The 19,878-nt window shown below is 44.8% G+C and overlaps 1 protein-coding gene across 1 annotated transcript; it reads right to left on the bottom strand.

Moving 5' to 3' along the window:
* Positions 1-4,703: 4,703 nt before the first annotated feature.
* LOC128973808 (ADP-ribosylation factor 1) lies at positions 4,704-19,002 on the bottom strand. The gene is made up of 5 exons (XM_054390246.1): positions 18,921-19,002; positions 8,762-8,941; positions 8,169-8,279; positions 7,334-7,458; positions 4,704-6,300 (listed from the first exon to the last, which is right to left on the bottom strand). Exons 2-5 carry the CDS (start codon positions 8,907-8,909, stop codon positions 6,139-6,141), a joined length of 546 nt encoding a protein of 181 aa, XP_054246221.1. The 5' UTR covers positions 8,910-8,941; positions 18,921-19,002; the 3' UTR covers positions 4,704-6,138.
* Between the last annotated feature and the right edge of the window lie 876 nt (positions 19,003-19,878).

The raw sequence follows: 19,878 nt of genomic DNA, 5'->3' as shown, positions 1-19,878 counted from the left end.
TGAGTTCTCAACAGCTATGCTCCAACCAGGGCATAATCTACCACCAAACCCAGTCTTTGGTAATGTGAATTAATCATGGAATCATAGTCAGGGCCAGAAGGGACCTCCAAAGGTCATCTAGTCCAACCTCCCCACAGTCAGCAGGGACGTTCCCAACTAATCCTTTAGAGACACTCTGGCCACCCCCTCAGATTTCCCCCATACTGAAGAAGCACAACAAAGTGAAGAAATAAGCCAAAATTTGTGCTCACCAAGGAAGGTGGCTCTGAGGGCTCAAATATGCTCTCAGAGACTTGATTATTAAATGCTGCTCTCAAACTTGTTTGCAGAATTCACAGTTTGCTTTCAACCCATGAATTCTGACCTATCCTTCAGGCAGGTACTTCGTCCCCTATTATTAGACAATTGATCTGCAGCCTCAAGTGTCACCACCAAACACACATTTTATAATCATTTTCTCCAATCAACCTGCAGCTGAAATGTTTTAAATCTGTGCTCATCTCATTGCCCCTGAGCACACCAACAGCTACTCTTGCTTTGGGGAAGGAAGCTCTGAATACAGCTCAGCTTCTTTCTTGCTCAGAGCTGTTTCCATCCTTTCAAGCCCTGAGGACATGTCCTGCTAACACCACCTAAAGACAATCCCTTTCAGTAAGGTTGGAGGGAACCTCCTTCTAGGAATCAAATTTTACTTCAGAACTGAGAAAAGAGGCAGATTGAGAAATGAATCCTCCCTCCTCTACAGTCACCTCTTCTGCCTGGACACTCAGAAGTCATTAACATCACCAGGAGCAACCTGTTCAGGAAATAGAGAAACTGCCTCTCCACTCCAGCTCAGAGACACTCCCTGTGCCCTTGGGACAACATCCAACCCACCACAAACTCCACACATTTCTCCCTTTTCCAAACTCAAAACTACACAGTTTACAGCCACTCTGAGATCAGCAAGATCTCACTCTTCTGCTCCCATAAAGCTCCACAGTGAGGAGTAGACAAGGACCTTTCATGGAGATAATGACAATTTACACCTCTGCTGTTGCTTTCTCTAGAAGCTCTTGGATCTCAGTTTGAGAAGAGGCTGAGCCAACTGAAAAGAGAAGCTCAAGACAGCACAAGCACATACAGCCAAGATGTCCAGCATTTAAAGTTTCCTGGAGTTTCCTGGAAGCCAAGCCACCCAGTTGAAAGAATAGTCTGAAGTTTGAATCACCTCTTGAAGATATTCTGAATCTCACCATGAAGCTGTGTGCTTGAAGTGCAGTCCTCACTGGAAACAAACTTTGCAGATCTATTTCAGACAATGAAACCAAGCACTGAACTGAGAATCCCACCACAGAATAAGAATCCTGTCCTGCTCCATTTAGCACTGTCCTAGGAACACTTCAACTCTGGCTTTCATCCTCACCTCCAGGAAAGCTCCAAGCAGCAATGCTGGAGGTGGTTTTTAACCCAGCAGTTAAGTGCTGGACCATTAAACTAAGTCCAGGAAAGCTCTAAGCAGCAATGCTGGAGGTGGTTTTTAACCCAGCAGTTAAGTGCTGGACCATTAAACTAAGTCCCACCTCCCAACCAGCACTATCAGCTCCACAGTGGAGCTCAGAGTCCACTCCAGAGTTCCTGAATGACATCACCACTTCAACTTGCTGATGTAACTCGACTTAAAGTTTCAGTTACTTTGTCTGATTCGAGCTCACTGAGATGGAAATTGGGAAACTAAGCTCCTTCCTAAGCCAGGCAGGGCAGCCCTGTGAACTGAAACCAAACTTCAGAAGTTCGACTATGCCACCATTTCCTTCATATTTTTGGCACATGACCACAAATTTCAAGTCCCACTTGAACATAGGAAAGCTGTATAAACAGGAAAGTTCATTAGGAAGTGGAGAAAACAGTTTTGCTGGAGTCCCTGTTTATCCAAATCACACACACAGCAGGAAATCTCCCTGCCCAGCCCACAACAGCAGCTCTGCCTGGGCTGGAGGGAGGCTGGAAGGCTTTCCTTTGTCCTTCTGCTCATGCTACCTCCATCTTCTGCTTCTTCTGAACAGCAACAGGCAGGGCTGGTCTGTAACCTTGCACCAGAGCTTTGCAACCCTTCAAGATGAGTGCAAGAACTTTGGCTGCAGGAGAACTTTACGAGCCCTGCACAAGAATGCATTGCTTTTGTTCCTGCATGTGTACAAACCCTAAGAGGTGATTAAATGCTTGACTCAATAGCAGTCATCAGGTAACAGAGCAAAATCTCAGCATTTACATCCACATCTTTCCACCCCCTGGAGAAGTCAGTCTGCTGAGCAACTTGTTACACTTGGCACTAACAGTGGTGAATCCCCTTAGTGCCTTGTTTTCTTGGCAGCTATTGCCAGGTCACATCTGCCCTCCACCACTGAAGCTGCTTTTTTACCCTATGGGAGTATGTCCAAAGCAGGGCAAGGAAGCTGAAGGGTCTGGAGAGCAAGTCTTCTTGGAAACATCTGAATGAACAGGGGTTGTTTAGCCTGCAGAACAGGAGGCTCAAGGCAGACCTTCTGGCTCTCTACAAGTCCCTGAAAGCAAAGTGGGAGTTGGTCACCCATGGAACAAGCAACAGGACAAGAGGAAACAGCCTCAGGTTGTGCCAGGCGAGATCTAGGTGGGATATTGGGGAAAATATCTTGCCCTTCAGGGTTGTCAAGCCCTGGGAAGGGCTTGTCCAAGGAAGAGGTGAAGTCACTGCTCCTGGAAGTGTTCAAACCAGATGTAGATGTGGCACTTAGTGGCATGGTTTAGTGCTGGACTTAGCACTGTTAACAGCTGGACCCAATGATGTTGGAGGCCTTTTCCAGTTTTAGTGATTCTACCATCTTTAAAGTCTCTTCCAACCCAAACCATTCCATGAAGAAGTAGATTAAGACATTTAAGCACTTTGGTCCATCTCCTTCCTCTTCTCTTCCACATCCCTAAGATCTAAACCACTTGTGCAGCATATTTGGATCTCCAGGGTAGGAGACATTACAGGAAGTCCAATTCATTTTTATAGGCAGTGAAGGGCAACTTACAAGCCACTGATGCAAGAGCAGAGTGTTCAGATGGTGACTAGAAATTAGCAAAATCACTTCTGACTGAGAGAAAAACACTAGGAAATAGCCATCTGCAGAACTGCCACTAACCATTCTGGGTCCCACCAGTGACCTGTTGGATGCTGCTGGAGCAAAAAGAGAGTCATGTCTTCACCACTGCTGGGACCATCCTCTGTCAGCTTAGAATCATCTTCATTTATTGTTCAGAAAAGGGAATCACACTTCCATATTCCCCTCCCCAGACTGTCCCTGCCAGTATTTCATTACTTTCTGTTATCTGAGCAAAAGCACCTCAAGTTCCTTCTTTGGCATTATTAAAAACCTCACCATCATTTCATAGGAGCCTTCCCACTGCTGATGGGGTTGGGATGTGTCACAGTAGGTTTTAGGGACAGGGCATGAGAGAAGTGGGGGTCTCTGCTCACTTCAGCATCACAGTGCCAGTGGAGGAGCTGGCCCTTCCTGTTCAATTCCCTCCCAGAAGAGGAACACAGATGTCCCATCCTATTATGCATGCAAAGATGCTGATTCAGAGCTGGATATTCAAAGGAAGATGAAGGGCTTCAATAGAATCCTCTGAATTAGAGGTCTCAGTTATTTGCCCGCTACTACTCTTCAGTACTGAGACAAGCTCAAGTACCAGACACAGGGCTCAGGAAGCCCTTGCTGGGAAGCCAGACTAGACCTGCCCTCCCACCAGCTGAAGATGCCACCCACTGCATCAATGAACTTCTGTGCATGAGGGAACAGTCCCAGATATCCTCATGACGAGGGCTGGTCTGTACAAACACATCAAGCAACTGCTGCGCTGCTTGAAGGATCCTGAGGAAACAAAACTAAGGCAGCAATCAGATCTTCCAGGTCAACAGCCTAAAGAGCACAGCTGTAATCCCCTCCCATCCACAGCCCCAAATCTCAACAGAAATCACTCCCTAACCTGCACAATGCACCTTTCCTCTCAGTTCTCCAGCCTGTGTAATGGGGAATCTGCTGCAGCTCCAGCTAGGAGAACAGCCAGCAGCTGGCCAGCAGCCCAAGCATGAGCAGCAGCAAGGAGAAGCTGCAGCTGATGGTGGAAGGCAGGATGACCAGCTGGGAGGAGCTCTGTGCACAGTCCAGAAGCAGCTGGAGAATGAAACCACGCAAAACAAAATGTTTAAAAACTAGACATCCTATTTCCTGCCCCCCCCCTCAAATCTTCTAATTCATGAAGGCTGTTGAGAAGTGCTTACTATCTGCTTAGCAGTAGTGGTGGTATTGGGAGCTCCAAGCAAGTGGTTAGACTTGAGGATTTCAAAGGTCTCTTCCAACCTCAACTGTTCCATGAGGATTCTAAGGGGAATGAGGAGGAAGAACAATTGTGAAAAAGAGATGGAGCTACTCAAGCTCAACACCCTTGAGGCACCCAAGGGACTCCAGCAGAAGTCAACAGGACCAAAGCTGCTGCCCACCCCTTCACCCAACCAGTAGTGACTCATTATTTGGAAAATGAAGGGAACACAGTTAACATTTTGAAGCAGATTGTGACAAAACCACTGCAGGACCTGCAGGGCTGGAGCACAGGGTACTGCACAAAGGTGATACAAAGCAAGGTGATACCAGAGCAAGTTTCATGAAACGTTTTATTCAACAAGTATTTCGTTATGATTCTGCCAAGATGATCAAATGAACAGCAAGGCATAAAAAACATGAAATAGTTAAGAGATTTTTTTTTTTTAATTCTAATAGCTTTAATTACAGTGCTTGTTTGTCGAAATGAAAACTGAAAACAAGTATACAAAACAGCTGATTACTAATCGTGGATTGAAAGCGATAAAGGTTTCCACAACACTAAATAAACCAGTTCTGATAGATCCTCGAGTTAAAGTTTAACAGCTCCAGCTTCTTCAGTGTTTATCAAAATACAAAAGAAAAAAAAAAGTAAAGAGTTTTTTTTTTTCCAAAGTTTTTTTTTTTTTTTTTAATTCTGATGGCAAATCTGAACCTTGCAGTATGAGGGATGCCAAGGGTTTTCACACATATACAGATATGGGATTGAGTAACTTCTAGAGTGGAATGACTCTCCAAACTTTCATGCTTTTTTTTGTTTGTTTGTTCTGGTTTTGTTTGGTTGTTTTGTTTTCCTAGATGCTATACATTGATGTTTGGTGGGGTTCTTCATGTTAATTTTTAACATTAAGTACAGTACTTTCTGCCTATAGAGCCTAAGACTAGCAGAGGCTGTGCTCTCTGTGGAAAGGTTTGCCTTCTGGAGTGGCTTACAACACAAGGAAAGTACAAAACACTTTCTGATAAATACAACAGGCTAAAAATGTTGACTTCTGGAAGTGATTGCAGTTGAATGGAAGTGAGAAATCTCACCTGAACCAAAATCAAATGTTTAGCATGAGTCTGCAAAGCTCACCTAAACCAGGTCCAGCAAATCTTTTAACAAGTAGGAACAAACATGAGCACATGCTGAGCTACAGAAAGAGCCACAGACCTAGTAATCATGATCATTTCTTTAACCAGATGCTCATTGTTTCAGCAGTGCAAAAGAATCAAAAGCCACCACATTAAGAGCCAGGACAGCAGAAGCTATGTCAAATGTTGGTACATGGAAGTGTTTTTACCTTTCCTTAACTGTTTAAAAAAAACCATACAGAATTCAGATTAAAAAGCAACCACCAAAACAGATCTCACAGACCTCACAACCCAGCCAGGATAGTATTGAGCTCTACTGCACAAGGCCTGCTGACAACCCTTATGTTAACCCACTTCAATCCCTTCCGAGTACTAAACAGTGAGTTGGATTCTTTACAATAAAAAAGCTGAGTAATATTGCATAGGAGTACCAGAAACTGCCTCATTGGAAACAAAAACTATTTACATTAAATAAGAAACCTAACTGTTTTCAGGCTTGTATTTGCCACATTTACAGCATGATGCAATATATACTGTGACAAAAGAAATGAAAACAGCTTCCGGCACTCAATACCACAAAGTAGCACAGTTTGCCACATTAGAGTAAAGCGAAGGGTGAATAAGAGGAGGAAATAAAGAGGGAAGGGTGGAAGAAGAGGGAAGAGGAAGGTTGATGGTTTCATTTCTGGTTTCGGAGCTGATTGGACAACCAGTCCAGTCCTTCATAGAGACCGTCTCCACTAGTGGCACAGGTTGCCTGGATGTACCAGTTCCTGTGACGAAGAGAATGCAGTCCGAGTTTGTCTGTGATTTCTGCTGCATTCATCGCGTTGGGCAGGTCCTGCAGAGAGGAACAAGAGTCAGTGGCTGCCCTGCTGGCTCACAACAAATGTCCAACTCCCTGAAGCACTTTTCATCAGCAGCTTTAAAGCCAGTAAAACAAAGTCAAGAGTTCTTGGAGCCTCTCCTTCACACAAACTCAGGGCATTCCTTCTAGGTTCAAGCTACTGAGAAAGCCTCAGAGCTTGAACATCACCATCAGCACCACCTATTACAGAACAGCTCATGTCAGAAGCTAGGCAGCTGATGTCTGGACTAAGTCATCAAGCCTCTCAGTGCTAACCCCAAACAGCTCACAATTCAAGGGCTGTTTAATGCAGTTTCCACTCAGGCAATGTTTTTGGCACTTGCAGGTATGAGCTAAACCAACTTTCACCATGAAATAACACCTGGCTTAGTGCTGCTTCTGTTTAGAGTCCACCTTCCCTATTCCTAGACAAGACTTAGGGCTTCTTCACCCTTCACAGCTGAGCCTGTGCCATCCATGAAGCAGGATGCTACTCCTGCTGTAAATTTACTACTCGTATTTAAGACCCTCAACATTTGGATTTAAGCTACCAGAGCCTTCACAAGCAACAGAAGGCAGAACTCTCATCTTGCTTTGTGGCTTGGAAGAGTAGAGCTCACAGGTCAACACAAGCATAGCGATGTCAGCCCAGTGCTTCCACCACCACCAGCAGTGCCTTCAAACACCTGAAGAGAATATTTCAGGGAGCTTCTTGCATTTCTCTGTTTGGAGGAAGCTTGGGCAGATGCTGTACTTGAGCCAAGCTGACCTTGAAACTCAAAGTGGAAGAATTCTTCCTTAAAACTGAAAAGAGAAGCATTCCTATCAGCCAGGACTCTTTAGAAGGATGCTCCTTTCAGAGGAGAACAGGGAAATTCAATCTATGGGTTTGCTGTCTTCAACAGAGCTGAACGGATCTTTACTGAGGGTTATCTACTATCACACTTGAAGACACAAAAGTCAAGTTCAAGTTCAAGCTCCAGCACACCAAATGTTTCAAGAGGTCTTACACTTTTCTGGGGCATACCTGTTTGTTAGCAAACACTAATAACACAGCATCTCTAAGCTCATCTTCTGCCAACATTCTCATAAGCTCTTCTCTGGCCTCATTCACACGTTCTCTGTCATTACTGTCAACCACAAAAATGAGACCTAGAAACAAGCAAAAGTATTTACCAACAATCAGTACGTTTGAAGGTGAGAATGCAGTTTTGAAGGGAAAATAATGCAAAGCAATTCAATGTATGTCAGCAAAACACCATTTTCTTTGGACTGTCATCTCATGTTGGAAAGTGTTCGAATCACTTGTCCTGAAGGGATTTAACAGATGTGTATACGAGGTGTTGACAGGCAGGTTTTATTGGTTGACTTGGTAGTGCTGGCTTACTGTTTCGACTCAGTCTTAAAGGTCTGTTTTGTGTTTCTGGTTAGGAATTTATATGTGTCATCTACAGAACCACTTGGTATATTCCCCATGAGTAGCAACTCTTGAAAGCCTGTAACAGGACTCAGATGTGTGCACAGTGTAAAGGTGCAGTAGTGGAAGAAGTGAGAAGCTCTCCACTCATGAGGCTGTTTGAGCCTGTAATGAAGACTCTGCTCTGAAGTGAAAGCAGAGCTGTGACACTGAGTGAAGATCAGCAGAATTCTGAGCTCACTCTGAGTCAGCTGGACAAGGCAGACTGGTTTCTGGGTGCCTTCCCATCCCTCTGTAAACCTACCACCCTAACAGAAGAGCCAGAGCAGCAAACAATTGAGTAATAAATATTTCTATTCCCCTCTCAAAAAACTTGCAAAATTACCTTAGTGAGGACACAAAAAAAACCCCTTTTAGATTCTGTGATTTAAGCATTGGAACTCACCTTGTGTATTCTGGAAATAATGGCGCCAGAGTGGTCTGATCTTATCCTGACCACCTACATCCCAGACTGTGAAGCTAATGTTCTTGTATTCTACTGTTTCCACATTGAAACCTAAAGCAGAAATGATGGCACAAATCTCAGTTAAGCATAACTAGCTCTGAACTTACTGTATTTAGCAACTCACACTTTAGAATATCATCATTAAAAAGTCAGCTTACAAGTTTAAATCTATTTTAAACGAGCAAAATTTACACTAGAGCCCTCAAAGTAGGCAAATGTGGGCTTTTAGGATCACACATTTCTTGTTCTTGCTTCTCAGTTTGATCTGATGCCACAACATGCTCTGGGAGAGCAGACTGCCCTTCTGTAGCCAATAAAGGCTTCTTCCACAAGTGACTGAAGACAGGGCATGGAGTGAAGAGTCATGTAATCTCCTCCCATGCCAGAACATTTGCCTGTGCCACCTTTACACCATGGTTTTACCAAGTGTTTCTTTGACAGTCAAGTTACCTAAATCAGAGTAGCAGCTAAGATCCTGCTGCAAACAACACAACTCAAATCTCAAAGCAGTTAGAGAAGTGTAAAGCTCTTACCTATAGTAGGAATAGTAGTTACTATTTCACCGAGTTTAAGTTTGTACAAAATAGTAGTCTTCCCTGCAGCATCCAGCCCAACCATTAGGATCCTCATTTCTTTTTTGCCAAAAAGGCCTTTGAAGAGGTTTGCAAAAATATTTCCCATCTTAGAGATATGTTCTCACTGGCCAGTGAAGTCTAGAAGAAAAGAGTCACAATATCACTCATGAGTTCTCAACAGCTATGCTCCAAACAGGGCATAACCAACAAATGAACAAATAAGCCCCAAGTTTGTACTCAAACAACATGGCTTTGAGAGCTCACATATGCCTTCAGAGACTTGATTATTAAATGCTGCCCTCAAAATTGTTTGCAGAATTTATGGTTTGCTTTCAACCCACCTGACCCCTTCAGGTAATAACTTTGCCGCCTATTGTTAGACAATTGATCTGCAGCCTCAAGTGTCATCAAACACACTATTTCATAATCAACATTTTTTCTAATCAACCTGCAGCTAACACAGTTTTAAGCCTGTGTTCATCTTTTTTGCTGCAGAGCACAACAACAGCTGGCCCTGCTTTGGAGAAGGAAGCTCAGCATACAGCTCAGCTTCTCATCTGCTCAGAGCTGTTTCCTTCCTAGACAAACTGCCTCTCCACTCCAGCTCAGAGACACTCCCTGTGCCCTTGGGACAACATCCAACCCACCACAAACTCCACACATTTCTCCCTTTTCCAAACTCAAAACTACACAGTTTACAGCCACTCTGAGATCAGCAAGATCTCACTCTTCTGCTCCCATAAAGCTCCACAGTGAGGAGTAGACAAGGACCTTTCATGGAGATAATGACAATTTACACCTCTGCTGTTGCTTTCTCTAGAAGCTCTTGGATCTCAGTTTGAGAAGAGGCTGAGCCAACTGAAAAGAGAAGCTCAAGACAGCACAAGCACATACAGCCAAGATGTCCAGCATTTAAAGTTTCCTGGAGTTTCCTGGAAGCCAAGCCACCCAGTTGAAAGAATAGTCTGAAGTTTGAATCACCTCTTGAAGATATTCTGAATCTCACCATGAAGCTGTGTGCTTGAAGTGCAGTCCTCACTGGAAACAAACTTTGCAGATCTATTTCAGACAATGAAACCAAGCACTGAACTGAGAATCCCACCACAGAATAAGAATCCTGTCCTGCTCCATTTAGCACTGTCCTAGGAACACTTCAACTCTGGCTTTCATCCTCACCTCCAGGAAAGCTCCAAGCAGCAATGCTGGAGGTGATTTTTAACCCAGCAGTTAAGTGCTGGACCATTAAACTAAGTCCAGGAAAGCTCTAAGCAGCAATGCTGGAGGTGGTTTTTAACCCAGCAGTTAAGTGCTGGACCATTAAACTAAGTCCCACCTCCCAACCAGCACTATCAGCTCCACAGTGGAGCTCAGAGTCCACTCCAGAGTTCCTGAATGACATCACCACTTCAACTTGCTGATGTAACTCGACTTAAAGTTTCAGTTACTTTGTCTGATTCGAGCTCACTGAGATGGAAATTGGGAAACTAAGCTCCTTCCTAAGCCAGGCAGGGCAGCCCTGTGAACTGAAACCAAACTTCAGAAGTTCGACTATGCCACCATTTCCTTCATATTTTTGGCACATGACCACAAATTTCAAGTCCCACTTGAACATAGGAAAGCTGTATAAACAGGAAAGTTCATTAGGAAGTGGAGAAAACAGTTTTGCTGGAGTCCCTGTTTATCCAAATCACACACACAGCAGGAAATCTCCCTGCCCAGCCCACAACAGCAGCTCTGCCTGGGCTGGAGGGAGGCTGGAAGGCTTTCCTTTGTCCTTCTGCTCATGCTACCTCCATCTTCTGCTTCTTCTGAACAGCAACAGGCAGGGCTGGTCTGTAACCTTGCACCAGAGCTTTGCAACCCTTCAAGATGAGTGCAAGAACTTTGGCTGCAGGAGAACTTTACGAGCCCTGCACAAGAATGCATTGCTTTTGTTCCTGCATGTGTACAAACCCTAAGAGGTGATTAAATGCTTGACTCAATAGCAGTCATCAGGTAACAGAGCAAAATCTCAGCATTTACATCCACATCTTTCCACCCCCTGGAGAAGTCAGTCTGCTGAGCAACTTGTTACACTTGGCACTAACAGTGGTGAATCCCCTTAGTGCCTTGTTTTCTTGGCAGCTATTGCCAGGTCACATCTGCCCTCCACCACTGAAGCTGCTTTTTTACCCTATGGGAGTATGTCCAAAGCAGGGCAAGGAAGCTGAAGGGTCTGGAGAGCAAGTCTTCTTGGAAACATCTGAATGAACAGGGGTTGTTTAGCCTGCAGAACAGGAGGCTCAAGGCAGACCTTCTGGCTCTCTACAAGTCCCTGAAAGCAAAGTGGGAGTTGGTCACCCATGGAACAAGCAACAGGACAAGAGGAAACAGCCTCAGGTTGTGCCAGGCGAGATCTAGGTGGGATATTGGGGAAAATATCTTGCCCTTCAGGGTTGTCAAGCCCTGGGAAGGGCTTGTCCAAGGAAGAGGTGAAGTCACTGCTCCTGGAAGTGTTCAAACCAGATGTAGATGTGGCACTTAGTGGCATGGTTTAGTGCTGGACTTAGCACTGTTAACAGCTGGACCCAATGATGTTGGAGGCCTTTTCCAGTTTTAGTGATTCTACCATCTTTAAAGTCTCTTCCAACCCAAACCATTCCATGAAGAAGTAGATTAAGACATTTAAGCACTTTGGTCCATCTCCTTCCTCTTCTCTTCCACATCCCTAAGATCTAAACCACTTGTGCAGCATATTTGGATCTCCAGGGTAGGAGACATTGCAGGAAGTCCAATTCATTTTTATAGGCAGTGAAGGGCAACTTACAAGCCACTGATGCAAGAGCAGAGTGTTCAGATGGTGACTAGAAATTAGCAAAATCACTTCTGACTGAGAGAAAAACACTAGGAAATAGCCATCTGCAGAACTGCCACTAACCATTCTGGGTCCCACCAGTGACCTGTTGGATGCTGCTGGAGCAAAAAGAGAGTCATGTCTTCACCACTGCTGGGACCATCCTCTGTCAGCTTAGAATCATCTTCATATATTGCCACAGAAAAGGGAATCACACTTCCATAGTTTTGTACATTACACTCTCCTCCTCCTACTTTGCCTGCCAGTATTTCATTAGTTTTCTTAGCTAAAGCACCCCAAGTTCCTTCTTCAGTTAAATTAAAATCCTCAACCAATCCACCACCACAGGCATGCCCAGCCATCAGGTCTCTGCTTTTGAGATTATTCATGCTGTCACACAGCATGGACACCACCACAGCAGAAGCTCTCACAACACAAGCAGTTCAGAGCTGCTTCCCAGGACTTGCTGCTGCCCATTAATACAAGTCAGCTGAGGGCTCATGGGATCACTTCCACCATGCTTCAGAGTTAACTGCTTAATACTCTGTTAGCTGGACCATGACAGCCAACACGCAAGCTGGAAATAAGAGGCAATTTAAGAATTAAGATTATCCAAGCAATCCAATCACTTTTCAGGCACCCTTAACATTTGGAATCTCTATCAAATCTTGCCAACATTCTATAGTGAGGCTTTCTCTTTTCCTCAATCTAAATGTTGTCAGTAATTGCTGCACTCATGGTTTTAGAAACAGGAGTTCAATAAAACGACTGAAAACATAAAAGACTTCGGCTTGGGAGCTGCTTGTAGTACTTCAGCACAGCTTCAAAAGAGGTATGTCAGGCTAAGGAGGAAGATTTGTGTATGAAAGGGAACTATTTAAACAAACAGCACAAGCTATTTTTGCAGAGCTTAGCGTGGGCCTGTTCTTTCAACACATCTTCAGCTTCTAGAAATGGAAGCTCACCTCTACCCAACAAACCCAGATCACCCCAAAACTGAACTATATGTTGGTTTTCCTTGCCCTTAGAAGCCCTGAAGCACACGTTAGGCTCAGTCTGCTCCACCTCAAGATCCTCACAGCACTACAAACCTGTTAGGCAGGTTCAGGTAAGACACAATACACCATTGGTAAACAGCAAGGGACACAGTGACTGGCTAAGACTCCCGTTTTGTTTCAGGAAACAAGGTATTTTCAGCAGCCAGTTCTCCAACAAGTGATACATTTAGATAAGCAATTAGGAAAGCAAGCAGAATATTTTTTTCATGAATTAAAAATGAATGACTGCTATTGCAGGCAGCTTGGTGTATCCTAAGTGATATGGCCCAGGAGTAACAATGAGAATTTGCTCTTATTAATTGTAGGTGGTTAAAAGAAAAGCTCTAAGGAGGATCTCAAAGCTAAAGATTCAACACTTAATCTTCTGCAGCATTTTATATTGAACTGTCTGTTAATGCACTTTCAGGTCATTTCATTCAGGCTGCTTATCTTGAGAAGTCAAATAAGCTTTTCGACCTCCAAACTTCTTGGACAAGTTGCTGGTTAACAAGCCATCCCACAGAGGTTCAACAAGAAGGGTCTAAGTACATCAGAGTATGACTACACCTTAAAATCTCTGCATAGCCTTAATTCTGCACCTCTGAAAGAGTTCTTTTTGACCACAGAGATCAAACTTCACTAAGCCAGAAGCTGTGGCAAGTGCCATGGTTTCCTTTAGCTTTGTGCCATTTCTTTAGACATACCATAGCAGACAATTGGAGGCTAAGACAGAAGACACTCCATGCATTATTCAGTCAAATTATGCCTGTGACATAGAAATACTTCTATTTCACTTCTATGTACAAGCACCTATGTCACCTAAGGCCCCCACACTGACAAAATGATGCCCAGAACTTTGCAAGTGGCACAACCACACTCACTGGGCACAACCATTTTGGAAATCTGTGCTCTACAGCTGCAAAATACCAGTAGTGGTGAAGAGGTGTCAAGAACACATCTGTCCCTTCTCATCTCAGCACACTGAGATACAGAAGTACAGAAGGACGTCTCTGGGAATTCCTTAGGATGTTCATATTTTGATTTAAATGCCCATTTCAAGGATAGAGAGACATGGTGCCACTACCAATAATGCTACACAGCCATAATCAGTCAAAATATGACTGCTGTAAGCACACACTAAACCCTGGAACAGTTGCAGGTCTACCGAAGAGCTTTTTCCTAGTAGCTTTTTGTACCTCATTCTATTTGCTTAGACACCCACAGCAAGTAAAACTGGTGCACTTAAGACAACTGACTGGCTACAAAAAGCACATCTCCAGTTAAAGGAAAGTCTGTTTGACTGTGGCCTGAGCATTAACTCCATCTCTAATAAAATCATAGAATCATTTTGGTTGGAAAGCACCTTTAAGACCATTGAGTCCAACCATTACCTAATTCTATGAAGTCTGGCGCTGAAGCGTGCCCTTCAGCACCAGATCTTTGCATCCACCTCCAGGGATGGGTATTAGACCACTTCCCTGAGGAACCTGTTCCAGTGTTTGAGAACCCCTTCAGTGAAGGATACACCTGGAAAAGCCCCAAATCCATAACAATTCCTAACTTGGTACTAACACACTATTTGTGTCAGTCAGGGGAGAGCAAAACACATTAATTTGTTATTTAACAGAAAAAAATTATTTGAAATACAGTCAATTGTCACTGGTTGGCCCTATATCACATTTCCACATCTAGAAGGTTTTAAATTAAAATGTTGAGAAGCAAAATATTCCTACAAATGGTCACCAAACCCATGTGCATACAAAAGGTGAAAAAGCCTTTGGGGGGGTGGGAAATCAGTCCAACAGCTGTTACTGGTGTTACATGCAAGAACAACTGGCAAATAATTTAAAGTGTAAATGTAACTTGGCAGCTTGTTCTCTACAATATAAAGTGCAATTTAAAAGAGGATGTGAGAATTGATCCAACAATAGAACACTGCTGAAACACAGGAATCATCCAGGGCTGCAGCATCTCACCCCAGCACTCAGCAGGCACCATCAGTTAAGTACAGCTGCCTTCTTTTGAACTTGGATTAATTCCTTTACAGATTAAAGTGTTGTTAGAGTGAATTCTGATCAAAACACTCTACACATAGTCAGGGTGGCCCAACACATGACTATTTCAGAGCAGTTATATTCTGCTACTTTTAAAAGTTGTTTACTGGCTTTCCACACTTGTTAACCTGTGTGAAAGATGACAACTTGTCAACTCAAAACCTTTAACTTTGGGGTCTTAGCACTCAAATTTAGTTTAAATAACTAGTACTTAGCTAAGACTTTAGACAATACTAACATAATTGGGCCTAGACTATGCACAAAATTTAAGGATGGCTACCAAGTTGTCCAGGTTTTTTTCTTCACCAGAGTTATCCTGGACTTAATTAGCATTGTAACAAAGGCCACCTCAAGAACCTTTTCACAAAGCTCTTAACTCCCAATCTCTTTATAGCTGCACCCATTAAAACTAGGGGAGCCTTAAGTGTGGAGACCAAAATCTATCACTGCAAGACTTTTCCCTGCTTCCCACTGGAGGTACTTTTCCCAAGCATGAGATAGAAACGGTGTCCTAAAGGGTCATAACCTGCTTGTTTGTCTTTCAGGTTAGAGGAAAGGTGCTGACATTGACGTGACACATGAAATAAAAGACACAGAACTGTAGTTCATCTAAAGAGGTAGAGCTGGGTTTGGCCATCAAAGGCTTGCGTGACTAGCTAAGAAGCGCCCAGAAGCAGACTGCATGTACAGGGCAGATGGAGGACAAGTCAACCGCAAGCGAGAAGCTAGGTGAAAGAAAATCCAGCAAGGAGCTGCTCTTTCTGTAGCACCTTTGTACAACCTAAGTAGGTTGAACATCTTGCTGTCCATACACATTACCCAGCCAGTGCATTTTCCACGTGCTGTAGCATTCTCTTGAGAGCACTGAGCTCATAGTGGCAAGCAAACAGGAAATACTTCCACTTACGAGATCAAAACAAGGGCAAAAGAGGAAAAATTTCCTTTGGGGTCATGGCTGTTTCTCAGACAAGAACAACTCACTCCTAAAATACTGGTCAGAATAAAAATAACAGTCAGTTGTTGCTTGACTTGATACTCAAATCCAAACTGGAGTTATTCTTCCCTTATTCTCACCTTCAAGAGGAGGAACAAGCTACTTCTGTTTCACAGCGAAACTTCAACTAATTTAAGCAGTTTTACGCTACCATGCATAACTCAACACCACACAAACCAACACAGAGGAAAGCCATGTATCTGATCTGAAAAGCAGTTTATTTAAAGGACAGGTTTGGAAATACAGGATGAGTTACTGTCCACGCTTTCAGATTCATCACCTCCCTGCAAGCTGCCTCTAGCTGCTCAGGAAATAAAGCAATACTGAACACGTGGTTGCGACACCCAAAGTTTAGCTGTGATTTCATATTCACCTGTTAAAACTGCAGTGAAAAAGTTATTACAGTGTTTCTTTTCAGGTTAAGTGTTGCACGGGCCAAGCTATTCACAAGTTCCAAATCTTACATTTTAAGCCAAATATCCTGTTATTCATTCCCAGTAACTGGGCAGTAAGTCAACATTTACAGTCCTAGTAAAAATGGCAAGAACTCACAGGGGAGCTTCAGCAATAAAACTGGCTTTTGGGTTGGGGGAAATGTCAAAGCAGAGCCTGCACAGCTTGTTGGTAGGTACGGGATCAGCGTATGAATAAGGACTATATTAGACATGAGGGTTTTATTAGAACTGAAACATCAGCAGAAGTAGTATGATAGTCCTTCAATGTTTGCATGTGGTGGAAACCAGAAATAAAATTGGATACTCACAAGCACAAAGATAAAAAAAATGCTGAATAACCCAGAAAAACAGCTGCTGTAGTAGGAAGCTGATTATAAACTTCTTTACTCATCAGTTAAAGAAAGGGAATAATGGCTGAGGACAGTGTTAGCTCTAACACAAGCTCTACAGCATTCCAGTACCAAACTTTTAAGAGATTTCTAAATAAAGAACTGGAAGTATTTCTTTTCAGAAAAAGTTAACTTGGTTCACCCAATTCATCCACAGCAAGGCAATCTAGATCCTTGTGAAAGCTGTGGAAATCCATAAAAATTCTTGCTTGGAAGTCCATCTTTACACATCTCAGAAGCTTCTTTCCCTAAATTATCTTTTATTTTTGAAGAAAGGTGGTTCTTTAAACTTCACCACTGCAGCTGGAATCTTGGGTTGTGAGCTTCTACTCCTTCTACCAGCTAATGTAATCAATAGCTTATCTGATAATTGTGCCTCAGATATATGAACACTACCGCTTAAAGAGGCTTTCAAACAGGTGTAACTGGAGCTCAACACAATTTGGTGAATTATAAAGACTCCCACACACACTTTGTTTGCCTTGAAAAGCCGTGACTAGTGCCTTCTCCCGACTCGGGTCAGCATGACTAACAGAGGGAAGTACAGACACTGAGCAAAAACACACCACTCCTTCCCAGTCCCTTTTCAGATTCCAACTCTATTTCACAACCAGAGAAGCTGAAAAATCCTCACCACCGGGGGCTGATTTACCTTCAGATGTTTGTCTTTTAACATGATCCAGCAGCTATTACATCTATCACAGACTATCGCAGCAGCAAATGTTCTGAGCAGAAGCGACATCTGCTCAAGTCATTTTTACTCCTGATGCTCCACCACTGCAGAAGTGTCAATTAACTTGGCAAAGCAATTTAGGAGGTTCAAGTGAGGCGAGTTTCCTCACCCTTTCACCCAATGTAATTACAACAGGGAAAGCAGCCCAACAGGGTTCTCAAACACTGCAGATATGTTTTAACAGAGGTAGTCAGAGCATTGTGCCAGCCCCATAAACTTTGAGATCCCACTCTGTAAGATTCTGAGGGATTATGCTGATCATTTGATTATAAAACCCATCAGCAATTCTCTAGTTCAGCTACAGTTTTTTTTTCCTGCAGAAGTGCTCCAAATGAGGAGCAAAAATAGTAATAACAGTATTACCAAATGACCTTGGACACTATATTCTGACTTGACTTCTTTGCCTGAAAAATAAGGTTAATAGAATATCCTGCAAAGGGCTGTTGTAAGCCTTGCTTCTTGCAAAACAAAGTTCAAAGTATTATATAAATAGTTTGCATTTTAGTTATTGACAAAGCTACATTTCAAAACAAGACCTCTGGATACAACTCTAATCAACCTGTGGAATTTGGTTTGGCAAGAGCCTAGCAGCAAAGTAGCAAGGTCAATGTCAAACACAACATTTAGACAGTTTTATGACCCAGCAGGGTTTTTAGTTGTGCTCTGCTGAGGCAAACGGACTCCTCTGTGAAAAGGTTTGCATAGCTGGCCTATCACTTTATCTGAAAGAGGTTATCAGCCCAAAGTATCATGTTAACTACTCGGAAAGACAAGATATAGTATTTTCAGACAGAATATAATATCCTCCCAAGGGGAGCTGCTATGCCAAGGAAAACTGATCTCTTAGACCATCAAACCCAAGCCATGGCTGGTAAAACAGAGTTTGCTCCAGGCTAAAGCTCAACTTCTTACTTCAGCCCCTCAGCCCAGCAGGAAGTCCTACTCAGCAGTCAAAGCCGTGCAAAAAAAACCCCTTCTTTCCTACGTGTTAGTTCAAGCCTCATTTCTCCTACTAGCCTAACAGATCTCCGACATTCCCCACTATGAGAGGAAAGGAAAAGGAGGAAATACCTCTCTCCTTAGACTCGTTCACGGGCGGGGCAGAGGCCGAAATGAGCGAGTTTGGGGAAGGGAAAAGCCCATCCCGCCGCATCCCAGTAGGGGGAGCGGCGCCGGGCCTTGTACAGCTGCTGGGGACTTGGAACTGTGTCTGTCTCTCCCCCGCACCCCCCCCGCCCGCTCACGCCTCTCCAGCAAAGAAAGGGCTGGCACCCCCTAACCCCAGCCCAGCCATCCAGCCCCGAAACCGTGGAAGGAGGGGGGTGAAATGGGGCAGCGCCCGACCCAGGCCCCGCCGCTCCCCAAGGCCTGCAGTGCGGCCTAGCTGCGGCTTCCACCTCCCGTTGGCAGCCGCCGAGGGCAGTGATGAAGGAGAGAAAAACGGACGGAAAGAAGAGACTGAGCCCATTACCCCAGGGCCCGCCGCCCCCTCCCCTCAGCGCCAAGGCCGCGGCGCCTCACACCCGGCCGCGGACCGCCGCAGGGTGTGGGCGGGGGAGATGGGACGGCGGGCAGGAGAGAAGAGCTGAAGGAAAGGAAAGGGAAAGTGTCGGTGAACCCACCGGCGATCAGCTGCTGCCCCGGACAGTGACTCTGACTGTCCTCAGACCGTCCCGCTCGGAGCCGGCTTCCCGCTTTGCGCCTCTCGGCCGCTCTCCGCCCAGGCACACAAGATGGCGGCGCTCGGCGGCCACGTCAGTGCCAGCCCCACGCGCGGCACTATGGGTAACCGAGGAGGGCAGCGCGCGGAAGGGGGTGGGGCTAGGGCAGGAGAGCCGCAGAGCGCGGAGCGCGCGCGCGGTGGGCGGGTGACTACGGCCCCGCCATGACCACGCCCATTGACCCGCCTCCCAGCCCGCTCGTGACCGGAAGTGCGGAGCTGGGTGTGCGGGGTCGGGGTGGCGTGGGTTGTGCGGAGGTCTCGGGCGGGCCAGGGGCTCTGCTGCCCGTCACGTACACCTAGAGAAGGCTTGGAACTCTGCCTTAGATGAAGTGGGTTGGAAAGTGGCTGAAGGGCAAAACTCGGAGGGTTGTGATCAGCAGTGCAGTGTGTAGTTGGAGGCCTCTGCCTGGTGGTGGTCCTCAGAGGTCATGGCTAGGTCGTGGCTTGTTCAATATATTCATCAATGAGCTGCATGAATCACAGAATCAGAGAATTGTTTTGGTAGGAGAAGGCCTCTAAGATCAACTGTCAGCACAGCCATGGCCACTAAACCATGTCCTCAAGTGCCCAATCCACGTGTTTCTTGAACACCTCCAAGGACAGTGACTCCACCACCTCCATGGGCAGTGCCTGACCAGCACTGGAGGTGGCAGAGTGAACCTTGGGCCAGTTTGCTCATGACAAAAAACTGGGAGGAGTGACACTCCAGTCAGACTGTGCTGCCAGACAGCCTGACCTGGACAGGCTGGACAGCTGGGTGGAGAGAAACCTCATGAAGTTCCACAGGGGAACTCCCTTGCGCTTGGGGAAGAATAACCTGTACCGGTGCAGGGGAAAGGTTGGCCTGCTGGAAAGCA

The sequence above is a fragment of the Indicator indicator genome, chromosome 20, assembly GCF_027791375.1.
Source record: "Indicator indicator isolate 239-I01 chromosome 20, UM_Iind_1.1, whole genome shotgun sequence".
In the NCBI taxonomy this organism is placed as follows: domain Eukaryota; kingdom Metazoa; phylum Chordata; class Aves; order Piciformes; family Indicatoridae; genus Indicator; species Indicator indicator.
This window is presented reverse-complemented; position numbering and strand designations above follow the sequence as displayed.

What these genes read in the sequence shown, in the direction of transcription:
- LOC128973808 (XM_054390246.1), bottom strand. Translation starts at nt 8,909, where the DNA reads ATGGGAAATATTTTTGCAAACCTCTTCAAAGGCCTTTTTGGCAAAAAA. An exon ending in AACTACTATTCCTACTATAG is followed by an intron (nt 8,280 to 8,761) that starts GTAAGAGCTTTA and finishes TTTCTGCTTTAG; the next exon opens with GTTTCAATGTGGAAACAGTA. An exon ending in TAGTGTTTGCTAACAAACAG is followed by an intron (nt 6,301 to 7,333) that starts GTATGCCCCAGA and finishes TCCTCTCTGCAG; the next exon opens with GACCTGCCCAACGCGATGAA.